The sequence below is a fragment of the Lagopus muta genome, chromosome 28 (genome assembly GCF_023343835.1).
Source record: "Lagopus muta isolate bLagMut1 chromosome 28, bLagMut1 primary, whole genome shotgun sequence".
Taxonomy (NCBI): domain Eukaryota; kingdom Metazoa; phylum Chordata; class Aves; order Galliformes; family Phasianidae; genus Lagopus; species Lagopus muta.
In genome coordinates, this window is record NC_064460.1 from 2,284,262 (window position 1) to 2,306,251 (window position 21,990).

The following is a 21,990-nucleotide window of genomic DNA, read 5'->3' on the forward strand; positions in this document are numbered from 1 at the left end:
CCGCGGGGCGGCGCGCGAACCTCGCGTCACCGCTTTGCAGCCCCTTCGCCTCCCCCCGCACACGCAGCGCCTCCTGGTGGCCAGGCGCCATCCCTCACACAGCGGAGCTTCGCGCGTCCCTCAGGCGCGGCTGCGCCTTCCCGCTCTTTCCCATCCCCTCACGGGGGGCCGCCTCTTCCCGCGCCCGCTCTGCGCCCCTCAGTCGAAGCCGCCGCTTCCCGCCTCCCCGTCCCCCTCAGATCCCCACGCGCGTAACAGACAGCGCCGAGAGAGACCGTTGTTGGTTTTTTTTGTTTTTTTTTTTTTGTTTGTTTGTTTTGTGGTGGATTGTTTTTTTTGTGTGTGTGTGTAGTTTTTTTTTTTTTCTTTTAAATCAGCTTTTTATTTTTTTTTTTCTATAACTGTTATTTCAATTTCCCATAGCACCTTGGCAATGTCAAAAACAAATACAAATACAAGTATCATCATTTGAACATTTAAAGCATGGAACCTACTTGACACAATTTTGTGGGGGTTTTTTTTGGACAGTTTTGACAACAGGAATAGACCAGGACAGACATAGAAGCCAGATGGGTGTTTTTTTCTCCTTTCACTCAAGCCCTGCCTTACGAGGAGCTCAGAGATGCTGTGGGGAAGCTGGATTCATCCGGGAGGAACACGAGGGCCGTACTCACAGGAGCTCAATATATTATCTGAATCTTTTGTTTCCTCTAAAAATCAGGGTAAGAAAGAAAAAAAAAAGAAAAAAAAAGAAAAAAAACAACCATTTACGCACAGTCTGTTTATAGCTGAAATTGCATCTTCTGGAAACTGTATCCATAACTGAAGCTCCATAAAAATAAACCTCTGGTTTCTTAAATATAAAATTTTTAGGTTGTTACAGGTTAGTTTGCGGATGGATTTTTATTCTTTTTTTTTTTTTTTCTTCAGAAATAAGTTGCTTTAACTCCATTTCAAGTCCTCCCAACTGTACATTAAAAACAGACTCCAAAAGCCTCTTGCAGTGCCTGTGCTAAAGGCACTTAGAGAAGAGCTAACTAAAATACAACAAACCAAAGCTATGTACCATCCTAAAGGAAGCTCAGACTATAGGTAATATATACACACAAAGAGCATGAGAAATCATTCGGATTAATGGCAACAATCGTTACGTTTCAGAAGGAAATATCAAAATTAGAAACAAAAAAAAAACAAAACACAATTCTATTGCATATCTGTAGTCATCGAGGATTTACAAAAAAACTCATCAGAAGCAATTTCCCCCCGAAGTGCATTTCTGTTGCATCGTCTGTAATACAATGGTGCATTTTACAAATTTAAAATATCATCTGTACATATCAGATATTTCACCCCAGGCGGACACCCCCGGGAACAGTAAAAATAGCAGACATTTTCAAGACAATTAAGCTGATATTGACAAAGTAGTAAGGCCATAGCTATTGAACTACAGTAAAGCATCGATTAAGTCACTTATTTGCTACTGATCTGCCACAGTATCACCTTTCTCTTCTGGTTAATAGAGTGGGTTACATTTTTATGTTATTTTTCTTTTTATAGATCTACTGCTAAAACTGCACCATCATACTGTGCCAGGCTAACTTTTTTTTTATTATTATTTTTTAAAAACAAATATAGCAGGAATGTAAGATGCTATAAAACTAACTTAATTTTAGAAATCAAAAGAAAAAAAAAAATTTGCACTTTTTACTATCACATGCAAATAATTACTCCACTTTTCGCTCTCCAGCAAAAATGCAAGAGAGCAGCCCGATCTTTTCCATGCACAATCATTTGGAAAAGAACTGAAACAGGGGAAGCACACTTCTGTAAGGAACAGAAGTCAGCAATGCTGAACGCAGCTCACAGTTCATGAAAGTTGCACGCATGGATCATCCGCAGAGTGGGACGGGTTGTGTTCACACCGCGTGGAACGGAGCTGCTGAGAGCTGCTGTGTCACCGCGGGTCATTCTAACACTGTTGAACAAGGGACAGTTTCACCTCTAACGATGAAGCGATGTGACTCAAATGAAAGCCATGAGCTGCCCCAGCCGTCAGCCTGGCTCATGTCACCGTTCTGTCCCTGTGTCCCCCAGTCTGTCAGAACTGGGCACGCACAACAGTTTGCCTGAGTCTACTACAGGGATGAGAACGTAGCAGCTAGCCCGCTTAAGTGAAACGCTTGCCATGCAATACGAGTACTGCAGGAGAACTTGCACACAAAACTATAGTTTTCACAGCCTTTACATTGACTTGGTTATTTCCCCCAACGCACAAAAGATTAGGAAAGAAAACAACAATATCAATGGCGGGGGAGAAGAGGAAGGGGAATGCTAATGTTAAATCCTTGCAGATAAGTATTAAATAAATAATTATGAGTGCTCTAATTTGATCAAAGTCTTAATATGCTGGGGGGGAAAAAAGAAGAGCCAACGGGTTTACAGACTCATTCGCATACACTGTACAGGAGCCATGCTCTGCTGCTGGGAAATGTACATCCAGGACACACAAAGCATCCTTTCCACGGTCAAGTCTTCCCAATCACCATTCAAGAAAGACTGAACTGCAGTTCATTTTTTTTTCCCCACGAGTAATAAAATAATTTTTCTAAAAAAATTCCATTTCACAATTGTTAAAAGCTCTGATTCCACCTTGGAGCACTGCATGGTTACCAGGTGCACTGAGAGCACCCAGTGCTTCCTGAACCCCCAGTGACAGCACACATCTACCCACACATCTGTGACTATCACAGTTTTTCCAGTTTGACTGCAGTCGTCGTTTGTAGCCTTTAAACGGATCAAAAATAATTCTGAATTCCATTTCAGAACTTAAAACGTTTCAAAATATTCCAATTTCTCTATCATTCCAAAAAACGTAGCGTTACCGAAATAAATGGAGAAGGGTTCTGTAAGCATTCCTAAACTGTAGACACGATCAACAGTTATTATTATTTTCTTTTTAACTAAATTAAAAAAAAAACCTCCCAAACGCAGTACAGGTAGTTTAACAGTGAGTAATGATTTTGGTTTGGTTCTCTCTTTTTTTTTCTTTTTTTTTTAATATATATGTGTGTATATATATATATAACATGCGTAGAAATGAACAGTTAACTGCATAAATACATCATATTGTGTTATGAATCAAATCAAAGCAATTGCCAAGCTGAATAATAAGTTAGAGAAATGACAACTCTGGCTTTATATATATATTTATAAAAATAGATATGAGTGTTCTCAAAGCAGTTGATAGCGAATGCCTACTGAGTAAGAAGTTGCCAAGGGTTATCTGGCTAAGAAATCAGAAAATGAAAGTTTTCACAGTTATTTTAACTGCCACTTACATTCATTCTAATGGCAACACTAACATATATTACTAAGATGTTTACGGTATATATCACAATTGAGTTTTCCAGTGTTCACAACTTACGACTTAAAGTTTGTACACTTGCTATTCGCTACAGAAAGAAAAAAGGCGTGATTTCTTGCTGCTGGAACCTCCTCCTAACGCTTCACACAGAACTTTGAACCCTGGCGTGCTGATTTTGGCAGATTAATGCGCTGAGTTTTCCCATTTCAGTCATTACCTTCAAACTTAACCACTTACTACACAAATAGTGTTGCAAATTCAGTCGGCATACAGCTAGGCCAGATGCTACCTTTCGAGCAGCTTCTCTGAACACGAGGGTTTTTGTTTAACTCTTTACCCTTAGTTCCACTTGGAACAGTTTTGCAAAGTCAGTTGTTACTCTATCAGCTGTAAACGAGTTCCCAGTACATGTAAACTCTGATTTCTAGCATACAGCATCCCATGCCCTACTCCAGATCACAAAGACAGGTCAGCATACAGAAACCCAGCCACGCCTGAGCTGCTAACTATTCCAGAGCAGACTCCAGCCTGAGCCTGGCAGGGCTCCGTGGGGCACAACTCCACAACTCCAGGCTCATTACACACGGAGCTAACGCCACAGACCGAGCAGCTGTCCATCACTCATCTATACTGGGTCTGCCTCACAAAAACATACCAAGATAAATGCACAGAAGCCTGCAATAAAGAGATTAGAGAAAGTAAAAAGCGAGATAAAAACAAATGAAAAACCCCACCACGTTGCCCTCAAGGAGGCGAGGAAGGTCAAATCAGGAGTTCTGACACGCTCCCTTCTGCCTCTTCCAACTGCACGTACAAGACAGGTTTTGCCGTCCATGTGCTCAGACCTACAATCCAGTCTCCTGTACAAATTATAGTTTAAAAAGCTTGCTGAATGAGTTATTAGTAAGGTCAAGAGATATACTCCGAGCTGGAAACACAAAGTTCACTACAGTAGTACATTCAGTTTTTACCATCGGTAACTAAGCCGTGACAACATACCTGGCTGCACTCACCCAACCTCACACACCGACCAAGCACCTGGGCTGCAGACACGCTCTGCAATGCAAGGCCATCAATGGCAGACACATCATCCTACAAGCCAACTGTTAAATAGGTTAAAAAAAAAAAACTTCTACTTTTACAGAAATGCTCATTTTTTTCAAAAATAATAATCTCTTATCCTTCTCCTCCTACGCCAAGCGACACGTTAATTCGCCGATTCACAATCTTTCACTTTGTCAAAAAGCTAGTTTCACAACCCCAAAACAGATTTCAAGCAGGAAACCCTCTGCAAATTAAAAACAAAAATACAAAAATTATAATCTCTATATTCATATTGATTGGAATCCTCCAGCATTTGTGAAATCACTTTCAGAGATGAATTTTGGGACCCTCCACACCTTCTCCACACAAGCCACACTCCAGTTCAGTATTCCCCTTCACGAATACTTCTTTCTCAGTCTCCTTTGCTGCTCATTAGTCCACAGCTGAAATTAAACAGAGGAATGGGCCGGACAGGCGTTACTTTGGTGACCGAGGTGGCACGTACTGCTCCTTGCCGACACGCCGCGGCGCTCCCTGAGGCGATGATCTGCGTCCAAACTGGCGCCTCTGTTCCCTGATTTTCCCCGCAGCTCCCCGGGGCGGCCCGCTGCCTCGGAACCCGGAGTAATCCTTCATCCGACCTTCAGCCTTGTCAGCAGCCTTCTCCGAAGGCCTCTCGGCTGCACCGCTGTCGTCGTTTTTGGCAGGGGGAACGATGTTGGTGCGAAGCTCCCTGAGAGGCTGAACAGGAACGGGAGGCGGCTCCTTCGGGGGCTTCTGGCAAACTTCTGCGTAACTCAGCTTGCGCGGCTCCTTTGGGACCAAGGGAGAAGAGCGGTGTTTACAGACCAGAATAACCACACCATGCTTTTCCACGCGGTCCCAAGAACACACACAATGAATGCTGAAACCACAGCTGTGGCAAACTGCACTGAAAAGATCCAGGTGCTACTTCAGCACATCTGAGGGAGACTCCCCACGTTCCTCACTCCATCCCTGCTTTGCGCCTTACCTGCACCGACGCCGCGGGAGCTGCACTTGTGTTAGTAGGAGACGAGGTGGCGTTGGTGGTATTTGTCCTTGGTGGCTTTGCAGTGCTGACAGGACAGACAGACACAGGTGGGGACGTGTGGCTTTTAACATCCTTCTGAACAGACACTTCTGGTTTGCTCTCTGGCTGAACTGTGCTGCTAAATCAAGAACGGTTTAACATTAAAGTCTGTGACACACTTCAGAGCCATAGCCATATTTTTTTGCAGACTGGTGCGGCTTTTACTGCCATGATCTATTTTCATCTTGTGGCCTCCAAAGGAGCTACCTTCCACGAAGGGGAAAGGAAGCACAATCATTACTGCCATCCTGCAGGATGTCAGCTACAGTCTTAGCCACAGAACACACAGATTTTAACACACCCGTTCACGTGAGCCACATACCTTAACACCACAGCTTCAGTCTGACCCGATGAACTCACGCTCGTCACAGGCTGCTGGACAACGCTGTGCGTCTGTTCCTCCTGAGCAGAAGCCGGACAGCTGGGCAGCAAATCTTTGCTTTCCTGTGCAGAAAGAAGATGCAAAGTATGAAGAGATGGCACACGTGCTTGAATTGCTCCTCAACATGCCAGTACACAAAAACTGACAAGTGGGATTTTTCCAAAGGTGAATCAAGTCCAGATTATAGAAATTCTGTTTCTTTTTGGAGCACCTCTAAACCAATCCCCATTTATGTGGGTGAAACAGTGGATAAAGCCCATAGTAAATGGGGTAGGTGCACAATAAGTGCTCAAGCAGCAGATTCACCTGGAGAAGCCCCTGTCTAGACTACACACAAACTGTTCCTACAACAACCAACAACCCACATTTCCCTCCTTTATTCCACTCCAGAACTGAGCTTACACTATATGTAATTCTGTAATTACAGAAGCTTCAACTGAATACTCCCACGAAGCCAAAGAAACCCAGAAGAGACAGAAGATGTGCTGTTATATTAAAACAGCACAGCGTTTGGTCTTAAAGCACTCTAATGCACAGGTCTAACAAAAATGATTAATTCTTTAGGCAGGGGAGAAGGAAGACACAGCAAGGTGAGCTACTGTGCTCCTGCCAGAGACTTAAGCAGATACCTTTTCTTTGCCGATTCCCTTGACTACATCAGACATCCTGCTCTCCAGCACAGGCTCTCCTGGTATTTTTGCTGTACTACCAGGCAAAGGTGGGAAATTTGATGCTAACAAATCAAACTTTGGTGTCTGAGTCTTTGTTTCTGTTGAAGGCTGAGGTCGCTACAGGGAAAGAAAATATCCGTTAGTTAACAGAGTCATGACTTGTAGTACTGAAAGAGCTGAAAGTGAGCACCAGGGAGTCTCCTGAGAAGCAGTGACTACCAGTGGTGTAACCTAAGAACTTAAGGACTGTGCCACTCCTTCAATAAATGCATGACTTGCAGTAAAGGAAGTGGAACTTACTGAAATCCGGTCATCTTCTCGTCTCCTCCGACCTCTGAAGATGTTTCTCCTTTAAAGGGAAAAACAAGCTGCTCAGTCACTTAGCTACAGCCAAAGTACATCACAAGGGGACCCGGAGCACAGGGACTCACAACAGCCTATCGATGCAGATTTATTTACTCTTTATGCCAATACAAATACCAACATTAATTCATCAAACGTTCTGGAAACGACTCTGGAGACAAATCAGTTATTCTGGAATAAAAACATCGTAAAGTATTTGCCAGAAGAATTGTCAGGTATTCAGTCAAGCAGTAATTCGTGCTAACAGTTAAGTATTTATCATGCTCTGTTTAAATGTCAGTTCTCTCTAGTGACAATTTACAGAAATGTCTATCGTGCCAATGGCTGATGATCCTTGGCTCAGCATCATTTGAACCTCCAACACATCGCTGCATTACCTGCCCCTGCCAATGCCATAATCTCCATTCTGCTCCATCTGCACGGTAGGAGAATCCTTCTGGGAATAGCCTTGCTCCTGGTGCCCCGTTAGCGTGCTGTTATGTCGCTCCATAACAAAATTCCTTGAGCTGGTTCTACTCAGTGGTCCATCCCCCATTGACACAGTGCTGGCTGCAGCTGGACCCTCCGCAGCGTGCTCTGAGCTGCCTGACGATCGGAAGTGAGGCTTCACACTGCAGGGCACATGGCAAGAGGCTCTGTAACCCAGAGTTTAAAGAACAAACTGCAAAGTTTCCACTGCCTACTGTTAATCTGCAGCTGACAAAAAGGAGGAGGTCAATATGTACTGGACCTCCATCAGAGAAGTCTTGTTTCCTGAACACTTGTTGAGAACAAAGAAACTGTTATTCCTTCTTTCCATCTATTCCTTCCATTCTAGCTCTCCTGCCACCTCTCTTCTCATCAAACGTTGTCAGCAGAAAACAGAGGTCACTGCCTGGCAGATCCCAAAAGAAAACAAAATCCCCAAAGACCTGACAGAGTAGAAGAGACAGCGTAACCCCGACCTGTACCTGCTGCATGGACACTGGGTTCTGGCAACTTATTTGGAGAATGAAACCTAAAGAACAAACCTCGCTCCAGCACAAGCAAAAAATCTGAACTGTAACAGGAAACTGGAGCAGATGTATGACTGAATGTGCTGAAGAGGCCTGGGCAGATCAGAGCAGGGAAGCTGAGAGCCCTCCTCCCCAAAAGCCAGGATCTCAGCCCCGCTGCTCCCGTTATCAAACGCCTCCACATTGACTGTGGTTTTCCAGACCTTTTACCCACTTATTGATTAGTCAGCATCAAAGCTGTATCTCCTTTGAACCCAGATGTGGCTGTGCACACTCAGTGTTACTGTGTGCTACAGCACCGGGTCTTAAACAGAAAACTACCCAGGAAAACCAACCTGCCAGAAGACAGAACAGAGCCTGTCCCGTCTCTGCCAAATTCTGAGTGATCAAATTCACCTGCTTTGCCAAAGCCATTTTAAATCATCTTTTAGATGGCTGGACAGAAGATATCAATTTAACTTAACCAACACTAACACTGAGGACTTTCTCTCACAAAACTCAACCTTCCTTTCCCACAAGGACACTGCAGCAAATCAGGGCAAAATAAACACAACCAGCTTAGACAAATGTTTAGCTACAGACAAAAATCCAATATTTAACTAGCGACTGCCTGTATGACAGAAAAAACGAAGCTTAATGAGCCAGGACAAATCTGAAAGCAGCAGCTGAATGAACCTCTCTGAATGAACTCTCCTACAGTTCAAGAGGAGATGCATCAAACAAAGATTAATTCATCTTTCACAGCTTTGAGCGGCATTAAGAACTGGTTCTTAGGCCCCAGTAAGGCCACGTCTTCTCAGATCATACTTCAGCCCTCAGATCTCATAATCTTAGCCATCATTGAGAAGGCCACAATCTTATCTGGGCAGAAGAGCAAAGCAGAAGAAACAAGGAAAGATAAGGAGGGGAAAAAGAAAAAAAAAAAGCAGACAGAAAGAAAGGTGACTTGAAAGAGTAAAACGAAGGAAAAGCAAGCAGTGCAGGCTGCCCAGACGCTGACTGTTGGACCTGTTCTCTCTTAGCGCGATACTTGATCATCACTGGGCCAAACGTTCAGTCTTGTGCTCGCAAAGGAGTCCTGCTGAAGTGTAATCCCTGTCTGCTTCTGGAACATGAAGATTTATTGCTGTGAAAGCAGAGCTTGGTACAAGCACAGTGGCTCAGCAAGATGAGCAGGAAAGATAAGAGAACCGAGAAAGACCAGCAGAACCTGCACACACCTGACCCTGAAGCTATAATTTCTCAATTACTGAACTTTGGCAAATGAAAGTTTTAAATCAGAGGAGTTTTAAAAGCTTGAAGATGAGGCAGGTGCAATTTACAAGAAGTCAGTGAGTGCGTGGGCATTCCCAGACATTGATCTTTGGGCACATACAATTCTTGCATGTTTTCAGCATCCATACCTCTGAGATGACCCATGAAATGAGCAAATTTTACAAGCTTTAAGTTTCAACACAATTTAAGGCAAAAAAGAACAACAAAAAAACAACATTGATCAACTTCAGAATCGCAGCTGTGATCTGTGCAGCTGTGACAGAATCAGCTGCCCCATCTCCTAAGCCCAACTGCCAGCTGCAGAGCCAGCATTAAGGCTCTGCTGAGTCACCAGAGACCACATTTCCAAGTTCATCCCCTGCCAACAACCACAAACCTTAACTGCATCAAACACTTACAGAACCGTCAGCTGTCAACTGACTCCACAAACAGAACACAGCTCCATTTCCACGCCGCCAGCCACATGCTGAATGCAGCAGAAGAGCTTGCAAATAAACCCATTTCCACCCACACAAACACATTACTACTCCATTGTATTTACAGAGTACTGCTCCAGCAAATACAAAGCTGTTCCCTCCTCCCCACTGTTTGTATCTGAGCAGTCTTCACAGTTTCTCAGGAAAGATGGGGATAAAGTAAATAAACTACAAGTAACAGACACACGGCGGGTGCAGCTGTAGCACAAAGCAGTCAGGGATGCAAGTGAGCTGCACACGCTGAGTGGCTCTGCAGGACTAAACACACAGCAGGAAAAGCTCATGTTTGCTCTGCAGAGTTTGTAATCTGTGCATGACAAACATAATTAGAAGTATTGCCTTAAGAGGAAGTTATTTGTCTGCAAAAATTCCTCTGAGGCTTTTAAAGGAGTTACCTTTGCTCTCTCCAGTGCATATGGCCATTATTTTAGGCTTTTAAGCTGCTACCTCGATCCTTATTTTGTGGTATAAATCAAGTTGAAAAAACACTTTGATTGTTTGATAAAATAAATAAACTGGTCCTATTATGAGGCACTGCACTCTGCAGGTGTGCAAAGAACACTTTGGGGTCTCAGTACTGTAAGTTCTCAAAAACAAACAGAGGCAGCTTTCTTACCGATTCCTATGGAATGGGCGACCTATACTCAAAGAAGCAGCATTTGTTTTGTATGATCCTGGTGTATTAAAGCCATTCACAAATCCACCGTTAGGAAAGGGGGCCTGCAACAGACAGAACAGTCTCAATGGCTGAACATCAAAGCAAAATGTTTGCAGTTACACGGGATCAGTTTCAGCAGTTATTCATTTAGTCTGTACAAACTTTTATGCAGAGCTACTCCAGCTAGCATGCTGTGACCTTAGCACTAGAGAGAAAACCCCATCAGGTTAACAACCAGCAGATCTCCTTCAGCACAGTCCTCTGCTTCCTGGAAGAGCTGCAGAGCTCACCCACTAACACCAACTACTGGATAACTGTGCACCGAAATCTGACAATGGCAGACAATGGTGAGATCCAGTGCCGCTCTCACAGCCTTGCTTTATGAGGTCCCTGATATAAAACAGAGCCATCTGACTGAAAACCCCCACACTCTGCAGCTGCAGAGCCTGCTAACCCCACTGATCTGATCTCCAGGCCATTACTGATGCGCTGGGCTATCTCCCCCATTCTCATCACTCAGCAGCTGTTACTCACCAGTGGTGTTTCAAAGTAAGGTGCAGGATTTGGAGACCATGTCTGAGGCACAATGCTGTAAATAGAGTACTGCTGAGGACTATATACAGGTTGCATAAACAGCGGTGAGGCAAACTGTGCTTGTGTTTGAATGGGCTGAGCATAAACACTGGAATCCACTACCCGGTAACCATTCTTAGCAAAAAATGTGTTGATGGCTTTTATCCTGGCCTGTAAGATAGCAAATCACATCCCACGTGTTACTCGGGAGAAATGAGAAGTAGAACATGATACCTTTCTTGCCCATTGAAATTGTAACACAAAGGACTCGAAGAGGAAGTAAGTTGATTACTTTTCACAAATCAACACTGATAAAAATGAATCAGATTACACTCTTAGGAGCATAGGATTAGGATACACACACTTTTAACTAGAGATGAAGTTTAAGGTAACACTGCTTTCTACAGCAGCAACCATCCAGACTCCAACTTGGACACTTCCTTTCACAGCACAACCAGTGGGCCACAGCCTTATTTGCAGTGCAGTTAAGGAACCAGAGCCTTGTGAAGGAGTCCCCCTCCTGAGCTCTGCAGATTCCCAGGGAAGTGGAGAAGATTAAACAGAACCGTATTTCACACCTCACTGGAAGCAGCACTGTGCTTAACCTGCAGGCACCAAACTGTAACTTCTCAATGCTCACTCAAGTCAATGGCCTACAGAACTGCAGGTTTTATCTCTAGTTGACATCTATCCCACTGCTAATTCCTTAACTCCCCACTCCCACAAATGTGCCATGTCATCCCAATGGAAACAACATTTCATTCTGAAATCCCTTATGAAACAGCCTTACCATTATTGGCTTGCCCTGAAAGGTTTTCACTTCTTCCCTTAAGTACTTAAATGCCTGCATAGAAGAGATTAACATTAGAATACCTTGATGAAATTGTACCACTTCAGAGATATGACTTAATGTGCTTCCCTGTTAGCTCAGCTAACTTATCTGGTTATCCTGAATTTGAAGTGTTAGATATCACAGTTGTGGCAAGCAGACAAGTGAACCGAAATCCTACAGCCTTCTAACTTCTACGTTAACCAGAATTTGGAAATAATCTCTTACAATATCAAGAGGGAGGATCAGTAAACAAAGAATACTTCTAGCTGTGGGCTGCACACATGCAATTCTCTCGAGCAGGGAAGCACCAATAACAAAACAGAGGTATTATTAAGAGCTGAAGGCAGCCTTACCTGTTGAGCATCTGTATCAGACTGGAATGTAACGTACCAGTTGTTGTTGTGAGCAAACTCACAGCTTATGACTTTGGGGCAGTTTTCATTTTTAAACAAAGCCTTTACCTCCTAGGGGAGAGAAAGACATCAGCTACTTATGGTGCTCCAGCTCTCCTCAGCAGCAGGTTTCACCTGATCAGAAATGCTCTTTTATTCCCTTTACAGAGCAGCAAATTATCCTCTACCAGTTAATGAGCTCAACAGCACAAGTGCAGCGTACCGAGCTCCCCAAGTAAAACTCCTCCCAAAGTAAAGAGGAATCAACTGATTAAAAATCACCATCATGATAAAAAAAAAACAATACCAGAGTAAAACTGGTGATAATTCTGTATGAAAGTAGCAGCAAAAAAATCAGGTCACTGAGACAGTCATCTATACAAGAATGATTTTAGGGGATATTCCTCATTTGCAACAATCAGTCGTATTTCACAGACAGGACATGCTAGCAGACAAACACCCCACATTACAACTTTAAGAAATAAAGAACTAAATCATTCTGTTAGCCAAATATCAGTAGGAATTTTATTATCCCCCTTTGCTGAACATAATGAGCTCAGCTCACACTGGGTCACAATGAATGGGAGATGTGTGTGTTTGAGAACATTTCTTGCTGCCAGAACAACTGCCTGACTTCAAGTCAAGGCACCGCTGGGACAGAAATTCAGCCTGAACTCCAATCTGTGTCCTGGGCTGATTTCATTTTTGGATCTAAAGAGATCAGTGCAAAGTTCCCTCCAGAAAAGCCTCACTAGCTCCATTTTGCTGAAAGTTTACTTAAGAACACTTTTATGTATTAGAAAATAACAGGGACAACAGCGACAAGGTCATTTCAGTTTGACTTCTTTAGTCAACAGATACAGGCAGAAAAAAAAAATCACTTCTGTGGTTTACAAGAGCTTAGAGCTTAATTAAACACCAGTTGACCTTTTAAGCAACACTTCCTGCTGCTGCCTGAAGCACTGCTGAAGAACCTTCCAAAAACACCAAGCTCTCCATTCTTACAGAACTCTTTACCTCTACAGGTGTTGTTTCAGGGATCTCACGGAGAATGATAATACATCGTTTGTGGTTTGGTCTGACTTTCTCCCCTGTCTCATCCACTTGTACCATAGGAGAAGCTACAATTAAAATACAAAAATTGGCTTTAAATGGGACAACATACAAGGCAAAAATCACCTCAGCAGCATCACTTCCAGTCACTCCTTTGCAGTGAGCAGTGAACTGGGAGCACTCTCAGCAAATCACTGCTAACACTCTCCCAAAGCAGCCTCTCACTAAGACAGATTTAGGCATTTATAACAGGGCATAACTAGAATTCAGGAGTCTGGAACAGCCCTGAAATGCATTCTTTACTGTACAAGGTTCACTTCAGCATTTACCAAACACCCAGACTTACATCTCAAAACGTCCAGAATAAGGTCCATATCAGTTGTCAGCTTCTTAATACCTTCCATGTTAGCAATCGTCCATATTGGAACAAACTGATCACTGTCCATTTGGGACATCAAGTAGAGATCCTTTGAAAGATTCTCACTAAAAAACCAAATTCATTATTTTATTAAAAACCTCACAATTTTTATTTCTTTTTTAAACAGATGCCTTACAACAACACACTTACTGCAAGGCTTAAATGCTCACCAACACCACTCACAGCCAAAATGTACTCACATTTCATCCCTTAGAAAGTGTCTTAGCAGATCAACACAAAAAGATGATTAAAACAACTACCTTGATGAAAGTTAGAGCATGCTCTGTGTTGCTTTCTCTGCTAAAGCAATCTTGCCAAAGACATCTCTTCTCTAAATTATCCCAGCACCTCTCAGCACAGAGGTCAGCCTGGGTTCCCATTCCTGGCAGGGATGCATGGATGGGGCTGAAATGCACCACAGCGCTTCTGCAGCATTCCAGCAGACCTCATTCCGTACTGCAACCAGCTGCTGTCACCCACAGCTCACGTGTTTATTAATCAAACAAACAAAACTAAGTATTTGCTAGCAGTTTTAATGAAGAGCTCACGCCAAGTTGAGCTGACTGTACCGTGAAAAGCAGAACTCGAGTTGCTTCCTCAAACATTCTCTAATATCTTCTGTGGACACAACGGAGTTGCCTTCACCTGAAATTTATCACATTTACCATCAGATCTCAGGTTCACATCAATACAAGAACCCTTTTCATTGCACAATTCAAGTATGAATCCCTCAGGGTAACAAAGGAAAAGGTCACAGAAGATACATTTAGAGATGACTGCACTACACACTGCAGGCTGTGTCATTCCTGTTGTGCTGAGTTGATCCCACGGCCTTCATCTACCTGGCCGACTGCAACGGCTGCTCTGGATCTCCTTGTCATTTCCCATTCAGTGTGTATCCAAAGTCCCCACTCCTAATGTTGCAAGTCCTACCTTAAGGGCAGCACGCACTGCAGAGTTACAGCTACTGACAGTGGTGTTATTGATCAAGTACCCACCGGCCACTTCATAGATTTGGTATCCAAGATCTTCTGTTGTTAGGACAATTCCATTGGCAGCTGCTTCATCGATTCCTGTGCCATTTCTTGCAGCTTCACACGACGTGGAGTACATCACTTCATATTGCTTGCAGCTGTCCTCCGAAATCTCTACGTTACCTGGCAGAAGAATGCACCAACAGCAGAAGACCAGCTATAAGCTTCAGAATAATTTCCATTTGAGAACGTCAGCATTAAAAAAAAATACTCAAGAATGCAGTAATAACAAGGCTTGGATTTTCAATGCCTACGTTGCAGAGGACAGCACTTCCCACCTCTCTATTTTCACAAAGATCTGGATTGCACAAAAGGCCTCAATAAATAACAGGGTCCTGAAATAAGATTCCCCCACCCAGACTCTCTGCTGAAATTTAAGGCATTTAAAGCTCCACAAAACTTTGAAGAACTGCTCTGTAGTTCCTACTCCAGTAAGAGCCCTGCTGTGCAACAGTTCTCAGCAACACCAGGTGATCCTCCAGGGTTATAAGCGGCCCTCAGAACTTATTTTCCCGTTCACAGGGTCAAGTTTATACTAAAGTGCAGCAATGGCAAAAAAGACATCTTGAACCCATTCCCACACGTTTAGCATCTTGTTTCCCTCTTAGCGCGTTACAGTCATCACCGGGCCCTTTGACTACCATCACCATCATAGCAGAGCCCTGGATCCCTCCTTCAACTCCTACTCGGCCCCCACACACCACAGCCCATAGCAACACGCAGTGCTGCCTCATCTCACCCTCAGTCTGAGTCCCCACCACAGCTGCTGGTTCGTGCCATGAGTGCTCTGCGCCATTGCTTGGCGGCGCCGCCTCGCCGCTGCCCTGGGGACCCTCCTGCCACACCTTGGCGTTGGGGTTTAGGCCAGCTCCTTTGGATGTTACCTGCTGAAAAAAGCACAACAATTCCATGAGGGAAAATAACCTCCAGATGCTCCAACAGGCAAGCCTGATGGCACAGGTGAACTCTGTGATTTGCTGTACAGATCCACATGCAAGGTGGCCACGAGCTGCTAACCACCCCCGTCAGTTTTCCTCACTCAAAATGGGAAAATTTCTGGCATTTCCATTTCCCAAGTATTTTATTTCTGCCTCCACAAAGCGCTGCCTCCAACTTCTTTATTGACACCAGCCAGCAGCTTCCCCTGCTGCTGATGGCTGCAATGCACTCTGCTTGTAAAAGCTCCAACTTGTAAAAGCTTCCAGTCCTCCTGTCACCTTTCAGCAGAAATGGGGATTTCCCCCCTCCACATCCTATCCTAGACAGGAAGGTTAAAAAAATAAAACAACAAAGAAAGCCCATCACATTCCAAAAGGAAGAGTTAGAACGAGTTACTGAACTTAATTGGTGCCATCTTTCCTAACAAAGCATCACCTACACTGGGCCAGGACTCCTCATTACCTGATGTCTCTATGACTTGAAGAAAGCTGTCAGCAGGATGTTGGTGAACTTGTAACCAAAGAGATAAATGCTCCCAAAGACCCAAGGTAAGGATACACAGCACCACAGCCTGCCTGGAGGTGGGGGAAACAGAGCTGCCACGCTTTTAAGACTGGGCAACAAGAACCGCAATTAGAGTAAGAATTCCTAATTTCCTCCAAGCAATTAATACACTGTCCTCCAAACTGGTTCCCTCTTCATGGACAGCCCACTTCATTCACAGCACCTGCTTGAATTTGGAAGGCAAAAGCCACCCATCTCAGCTCTTATCTCACAAATTCATGAATGAGGAAGTTTGATATCACAGCCGCCAGCCTCCAGGAGCCTGAAATCAAGGAGTGGTTCACTCCCAGGCCTGGAACAGAAAGGAGGATAAGAAAGCAGCTGCAATAGCTTTAGAGACAATTCTGCCAAGGTGGCACTGAGTCGCTCGGAGGACAATTCCAAGCCCAGTAACAAAAAGCCTCCAAACTGCTGAGAAGTTCAAGGCAAACACACCAGAGGGCGAAGCAGAGGTGAAAGCTTCTGCACGCTGCCTTTAGAATTCAAAAGCTTCTAGGCACAATGAATTCAGTCCACGCTGCCATGGGGCTTTGTGAACGTTAGCAGAAGGATGTGGCTGGAAACAGAAAGGAGAAGCAGCAGTAGTGCAGTGTGAAGGGACAGAGCAGTTCCTCTCCAACAAGGTGCTGGAACCAAAGCTCAGTACGCAGCTGCGGCGCGTTCCCAGCAGTCCCAGTGCAGTTCAGCAAACTCTGAACTGTGCTCTGCCCACCCTTGGTCCCTCTGTGATGCAGCACTGTGGCAGCAGAGGGATCTGCTTCAGAAAGCTAACATCACATTTCCTTCAATTTACTTTTCATCAAATGTAAAACCAAACACCAATGCGCATCCAGGAGATGATTCATTACTCACAAACGCTACCTCTCTGCCTTAGGTCTTACAGGTAGAAACTCAGCTCGAGATGAAAATAATTGTAATGTGCAAATATGATAAAGTGAAACTGAAAGACTTCAGGGGTATCACTGCACCTCTGAAGCAGATCAGAACTGAAAAGCAGCCCTGGGTCAGTCTGAGTTACTGCAGCACATCCTGGAAGCCACACATGTTAATGGCAAGTTCCGAAATCACAGGTGCCAGAGAAAAGTGGTAAGAAACTGAACAGATTCAGACTGATCGAGAAATGAATGGGCCTATTAATACAGCATCTGAAATACACTCCTGAAACAGAGCGTGGGCTACTTCCTCTTTGTTGCAGTGCATTTAATGACACATAATGTAGCTCTGGAAGACCCAGCCCTGATGTCACGCAGCTTAATAGCAAGACACCACGAGCTCTGAGCAGACAAAAAGTCCCTCATTTACATCAGCCTTCAGAGAATAGCACGAGCTGTGCTCCCAGAGCTGTGCTGCTGTTCTGGCAAGTGGTTCTATGGGAGAGGAGGCCAAAACACCAATTCCTGCTTCTTTAGGGGAGGTGAACAAACACCAGGCCCTTCCATTGGCTGCCGAACAACCCTCCCTGCTGCTATCGGGAACTTTCATGATGAGGTTAAAGCTTTACAGAGATACAAAGGTTAGGAACACTCGCTGGCATCCACGAGCTGACAAAGCTCTCAGCTGAGCCTCCCCCACCTCACATCACCTTCAGCAAATGTGGTCAAAGATTCCCCTCCAGGAATTCCTCCATGTTGGTCACTGAGGAATCTCTCCTCTTGAGAAGATGGCAAAGAACACTGCCTTTTATTCTATCTGTCTATGCTACCTTGCACAGATTCAAGTGAGCCTACAAAAATGAAAGGACAGCTTCTTTTACAGCATATTTTAATCCCGCAAAATCTTAACACCGAGTTTGGACAAACTCCATGGAGCAAACTGAGACCCTGAAAGAGCATCTAGGTGAAAAATCTAAAAGAGAATTCATTAAAGCTTGCAATGTGAGAAGGCAAACGTTTTCCAGAAGGGAAAACATAAACAGAGGAAAATAATAATAATTAACGATTAATAAATTGGCAAATCTATGGGAGATTAACAAAGAGAAACCTTATGAATGCTGATGAGGAAACACCTGCGGGGATGCAGACACATGCTGTCATCCATGGCGTTCTGAAAGCTCAGCCAGGCTGAGAGGCAAATCGAGGAGCACTGCTGTCACACACACAGAACGCCTGATTTGCCTGCAGGACATCCCATAGTAACAGCTCAGTAACAGCTCAGCACCTCGAACATCCCCAGCAGATCTCAAAACACGCAGCAGTGATCACAGGACAACCACTGAATGCTGATGTTTTCACACTGCACAGTGGGAGCTCCTCCTGTAGCCCTCCGTAAAGCAAAGGCACAGTGAGACGGTGCCGCCCCCACCTGAGCCAATGGCTTCTGTGGGAACTGTGTCAGCCATCTCAGTACTCACAGTCCTGCTTTTCTCACCAAAAAGCACCACTGATAGCAATTAGGGCAGCATTTCAGCCATCCTGAATGCACAGATTTCAAAAGTTTCCAATAAACCATCAAATTCTAACAGTGTACTTGCCACGGCTGCAAGCAAAAAACATCTATCACAAATATTAGCATGTGAAAAACGAGCTTCACACCACTACCTCAGCTCAGCAAGTTTTCTGAGCTAAGAGACTTTCAGAGCAAACAGAGCTGCACACAGTGAAGAAATCAATTTGCAATCAGCACGTGCACACCTCAGCTAAGCCTAAAAATACAGCACTGACAGCTAAAGTCGGTGAGCTAATTAATCCTCCCCAAAGCTCCACGACTTCCAGCGCAACCCTTCTCTGCAGTGTTTTTCAGGCAGCCCCACAGAACCAGAGGTGAAGCCGGGCTCTGCTTCAGTGTGCTGCACTCCAGCGATTCAGAACAGCCAGCTCTGAGCTCACATTGGAGGGGAAGTGCCTTCACAAGGTCAGATGTGTTTGATTTGGAGCTCCTGAGATGATCACTGATGGTTCCTGAACGAAGATGGCAGAAACTAACAATGCTTATCGACAAAAAGGAAGGAAGGAGATCAAAGAAAACAACAAAAATACGGTGTGTGTCTTTGCGGGATTCACTGCACACCCGCACGGCTCTGAGCCCAGTGGGAGCACAGATCCTCCACACTCAGCTCAGCACTGCTCATGAGCTTCAACAGCCCCTCCTCAGCTGCCATACTGCAAAACCCAACTCTCGCAATTTGCCTATGTCTGCACAGCCTTTCCCCTTCCCTCCCTTCCATAAAACTCGAGCTGCAGAACCGAAGCAATCACCTTAACGGAGGGTTCCCAAAGACTTTGATTCACACTTTCTTCAATGCAGAACGCATCAGCGTTCCCAAGGGAGCACAACACGCCGTTACGGATCGATTCGCTTTCCTCCCTCCCGTCCCATTACCGCAGCCGCTCGCTCCGGACGCTCTCAACGCCGAGCGGCGCAGTCGCACCCGGAGCCGCCTTCGGGAACCGCGCTGAGCGCACGCGGCGTGGCGTGCAGCCCGGCTGGGAGCGCCGCGATTCGCGGCCGAGCGTTACGGGGCCTCTGCGCTGCGCTGCGGCCGCTCACAGTTTAACGGAAGGACCCCCGGCCCGCCGTGAGGCCGCTCCCGGTGCGAGGCCCCGCGCAGCGCGTCACCTTCAGGGCGGGCCCAGCGCCGCCGCTCCCCGAAGGTCACCGCGGTGCCTTTCACCGCCCCCGCCGCCTGCACGCGGAGGCCCCGCCGGAACGTTCCAGATCGCCGACCCCCTCCTCTCCTCCCCGCCCGGCGCCCCGCGCCCCCCGGCCCCGGATTTGCTGTGTCAGCCCCGTCCCCTCCCCCCGGCGCGGCGCGGCGTGCGCGGCCTCCCCGCCACATGGCCCGGCCCGGCGCCGCGCCTCACCTCCACGAACAGCAGCATCGCGTCCCCCGCGCTCCGGCCAGCGGATCTGGGATCCGCGCCGCGCTCCCCGCTGCCCGGCGGCGGCCGCGCCAGCGCCGAGGACACCCGGGCTCCGCCTCCGGCTGCTACCGCCAGGCCCGGCCCCCGTCTCCCTCCGCCGCCCGCCTACTTCCGGGGCGCGAGGGATCGCTTCCGGGCCGAAGGCGGAGCCGGAGAGGCCCAACCCCGTGCAGGGCGGGAAGGAAACGTGCGCCCCGCCGGGGATGGAGCGCACGGCGCACGGGGGGAGGCAGCGCCCCCCTGCGGACTGGAGGTCGCTGCGCCGGAACCGGGCGCCAAGCGTGGTCCTGGCGCTTTGTTTTACGGAAATAAGCCCAAATTCTGATCCTTCGCCCTCAGCCCTTCGTCAGGGGAACGAACCGGGGCTCCCACGACTGGGGGAGCGCACGGAGACGAGGAGAGGCCTTCGGCCACCGCAGGATTTCATCCAGATGGCGCTGATACAGAAATGGCACAAATCCACCACTGTGCACCCAGTGTCACCGCATCCACGTGGGAAGGGCTCACCTGAGCCCACCGGAACTTCAGTCTCTTACTCTGTGCACCACATGGTGGATTCACATTGGAGATACTCTTACGTTGGAGACAAGTGTCTGACTGACAGGAAGGGACAAATCTCCGCTGTTGGAGGCATCAGGATGGACAGTAGGAAAAATTCCTTCTCCAAAAGAGTGGAGATGCATTGGCACAGCTGCCCAGAGCGTGATGGAGTCAGCATCCCTGGAGGGGTTCAGGAACCACAGAGATGTGGCACGGAGGGACGTGGTTATGGGCATGGTGGGGTGGGTTGGAGTTGGACTGGATGACCATAGAGGCCTTCTCCAACCTTAACGATTCTGTGGTTCGTGAGCACAAGGATTGCACTCTTCCACTCACTGCTCGTACGGACCCAGCAGCAGTGACACCACCGAGGGGATTCCTGCATGGAAAGCACCTCCAAGCCTCCTCAAAGCAACAGAGACTGCCCCAAGTTACTGCATCAAATCTCAGGGAAGGTGATCTAGAAATATTCCATTAAAGAATCGCAGCCCAGCAGTGGGCTCAGCGTGGGTGAAGGATGCAGATCCATGGCAGTGCCTCATGCCCTGTGGGGGAACCCCGGCCCCACTTAACACCATTACCTGCAATTACAGCCCAGCAAATCGCATGAGTTTGAGCCAGAGAGGTAATCGAAGTCCATTGAAGAGATTAGAGGTGGTGGCACAAGATGTGCCTCAAATTGATGGCCCAGATGGCAGATCCCACAGGCTCACTGAGTGACAAATCTGAGATGCACCTAAATGAGAAAGAAAAGCAAAATAATGCAGAAGGAGCAGAATAAATAACTCTGGGCAGAAGAAATGAAAAGTGCCCATTTCCCGACAGCAGAATCTGTTCTGAAAGTGCACCTTCAGCCAGGGAATCCAAACGAGCATGGCAGAACAAATCCCTTCAGATCGTTATTTATTGTTTCTGGGGGCTACAGGATGGAACTGATCGCCTCCTTTTCATTTTTATCCCACACCCAGATATAATCAGACTTAGCACATTTCATCTTCAAAGCACTTTGCAAACATTATTTCATTAATCCTTTTACCCTCCTGTGAAGTAATTAAGCATTATCCCCTTTTTACAGGCCTCTTTATCTTCAGAATCTGCTCATTCATTTTTAGCGTACCCATTGCAATATCGCAGCAATAGGGAAATCATAGCACAGAATTGTTCTGAGCCTCGTGTTCAGACCTACTGAGCTCTGGAAATCCCACAGGAGCTGAGGGAGGCCCCAGTTGTTCTTTGCTCCTGCAGGATCTCCCCCATTTAATCACACTGGTAAAGTCGTTGGTCAGCTGTTGGCCAAAACAGTTCCACTACTGGCAGAGCCCTTACTCACTTACAGCCTCATTGGGCTTGAAGTGCAGACAGGGCAGAAAAACAGACCCAGTCTATAGAGCTACTAAATAATTCATTTTGCAACAACAATTGTTTGTCTTCCGACGGAGCAAATCA

The 21,990-nt window shown here is 46.1% G+C and overlaps 1 protein-coding gene across 5 annotated transcripts; it reads right to left on the reverse strand.

Annotated features, from left to right (window-relative positions):
• Positions 1–724: 724 nt before the first annotated feature.
• On the reverse strand, positions 725–20,112 carry LARP4 (La ribonucleoprotein 4). Of its 5 annotated transcripts, none has more exons than XM_048928609.1 (16): positions 19,945–20,112; positions 15,381–15,525; positions 14,606–14,764; positions 14,177–14,252; positions 13,536–13,672; positions 13,154–13,257; positions 12,098–12,208; positions 11,703–11,756; positions 10,874–11,083; positions 10,298–10,401; positions 7,313–7,546; positions 6,873–6,921; positions 6,531–6,689; positions 5,842–5,963; positions 5,421–5,598; positions 725–5,221 (listed from the first exon to the last, which is right to left on the reverse strand). In XM_048928609.1, exons 1-16 carry the CDS (start codon positions 19,960–19,962, stop codon positions 4,886–4,888), a joined length of 2,196 nt encoding a protein of 731 aa, XP_048784566.1. In that variant the 5' UTR covers positions 19,963–20,112; the 3' UTR covers positions 725–4,885. The 5 variants fall into 5 exon arrangements, with proteins under 5 accessions (XP_048784566.1, XP_048784567.1, XP_048784565.1 ...); XM_048928610.1 differs by having other exon boundaries at positions 5,421–5,595; positions 15,381–15,528; XM_048928608.1 differs by having other exon boundaries at positions 15,381–15,528.
• Positions 20,113–21,990: the final 1,878 nt, after the last annotated feature.

Coding starts and splice junctions, on each gene's coding strand:
- LARP4 (XM_048928608.1), bottom strand. Junction 11,084..11,702: donor TTCAGGGCAAGCCAATAATG/GTAAGGCTGTTT, acceptor GCTATCTTACAG/GCCAGGATAAAAGCCATCAA. Junction 5,599..5,841: donor ACTGAAGCTGTGGTGTTAAG/GTATGTGGCTCA, acceptor TTCTTGATTTAG/CAGCACAGTTCAGCCAGAGA.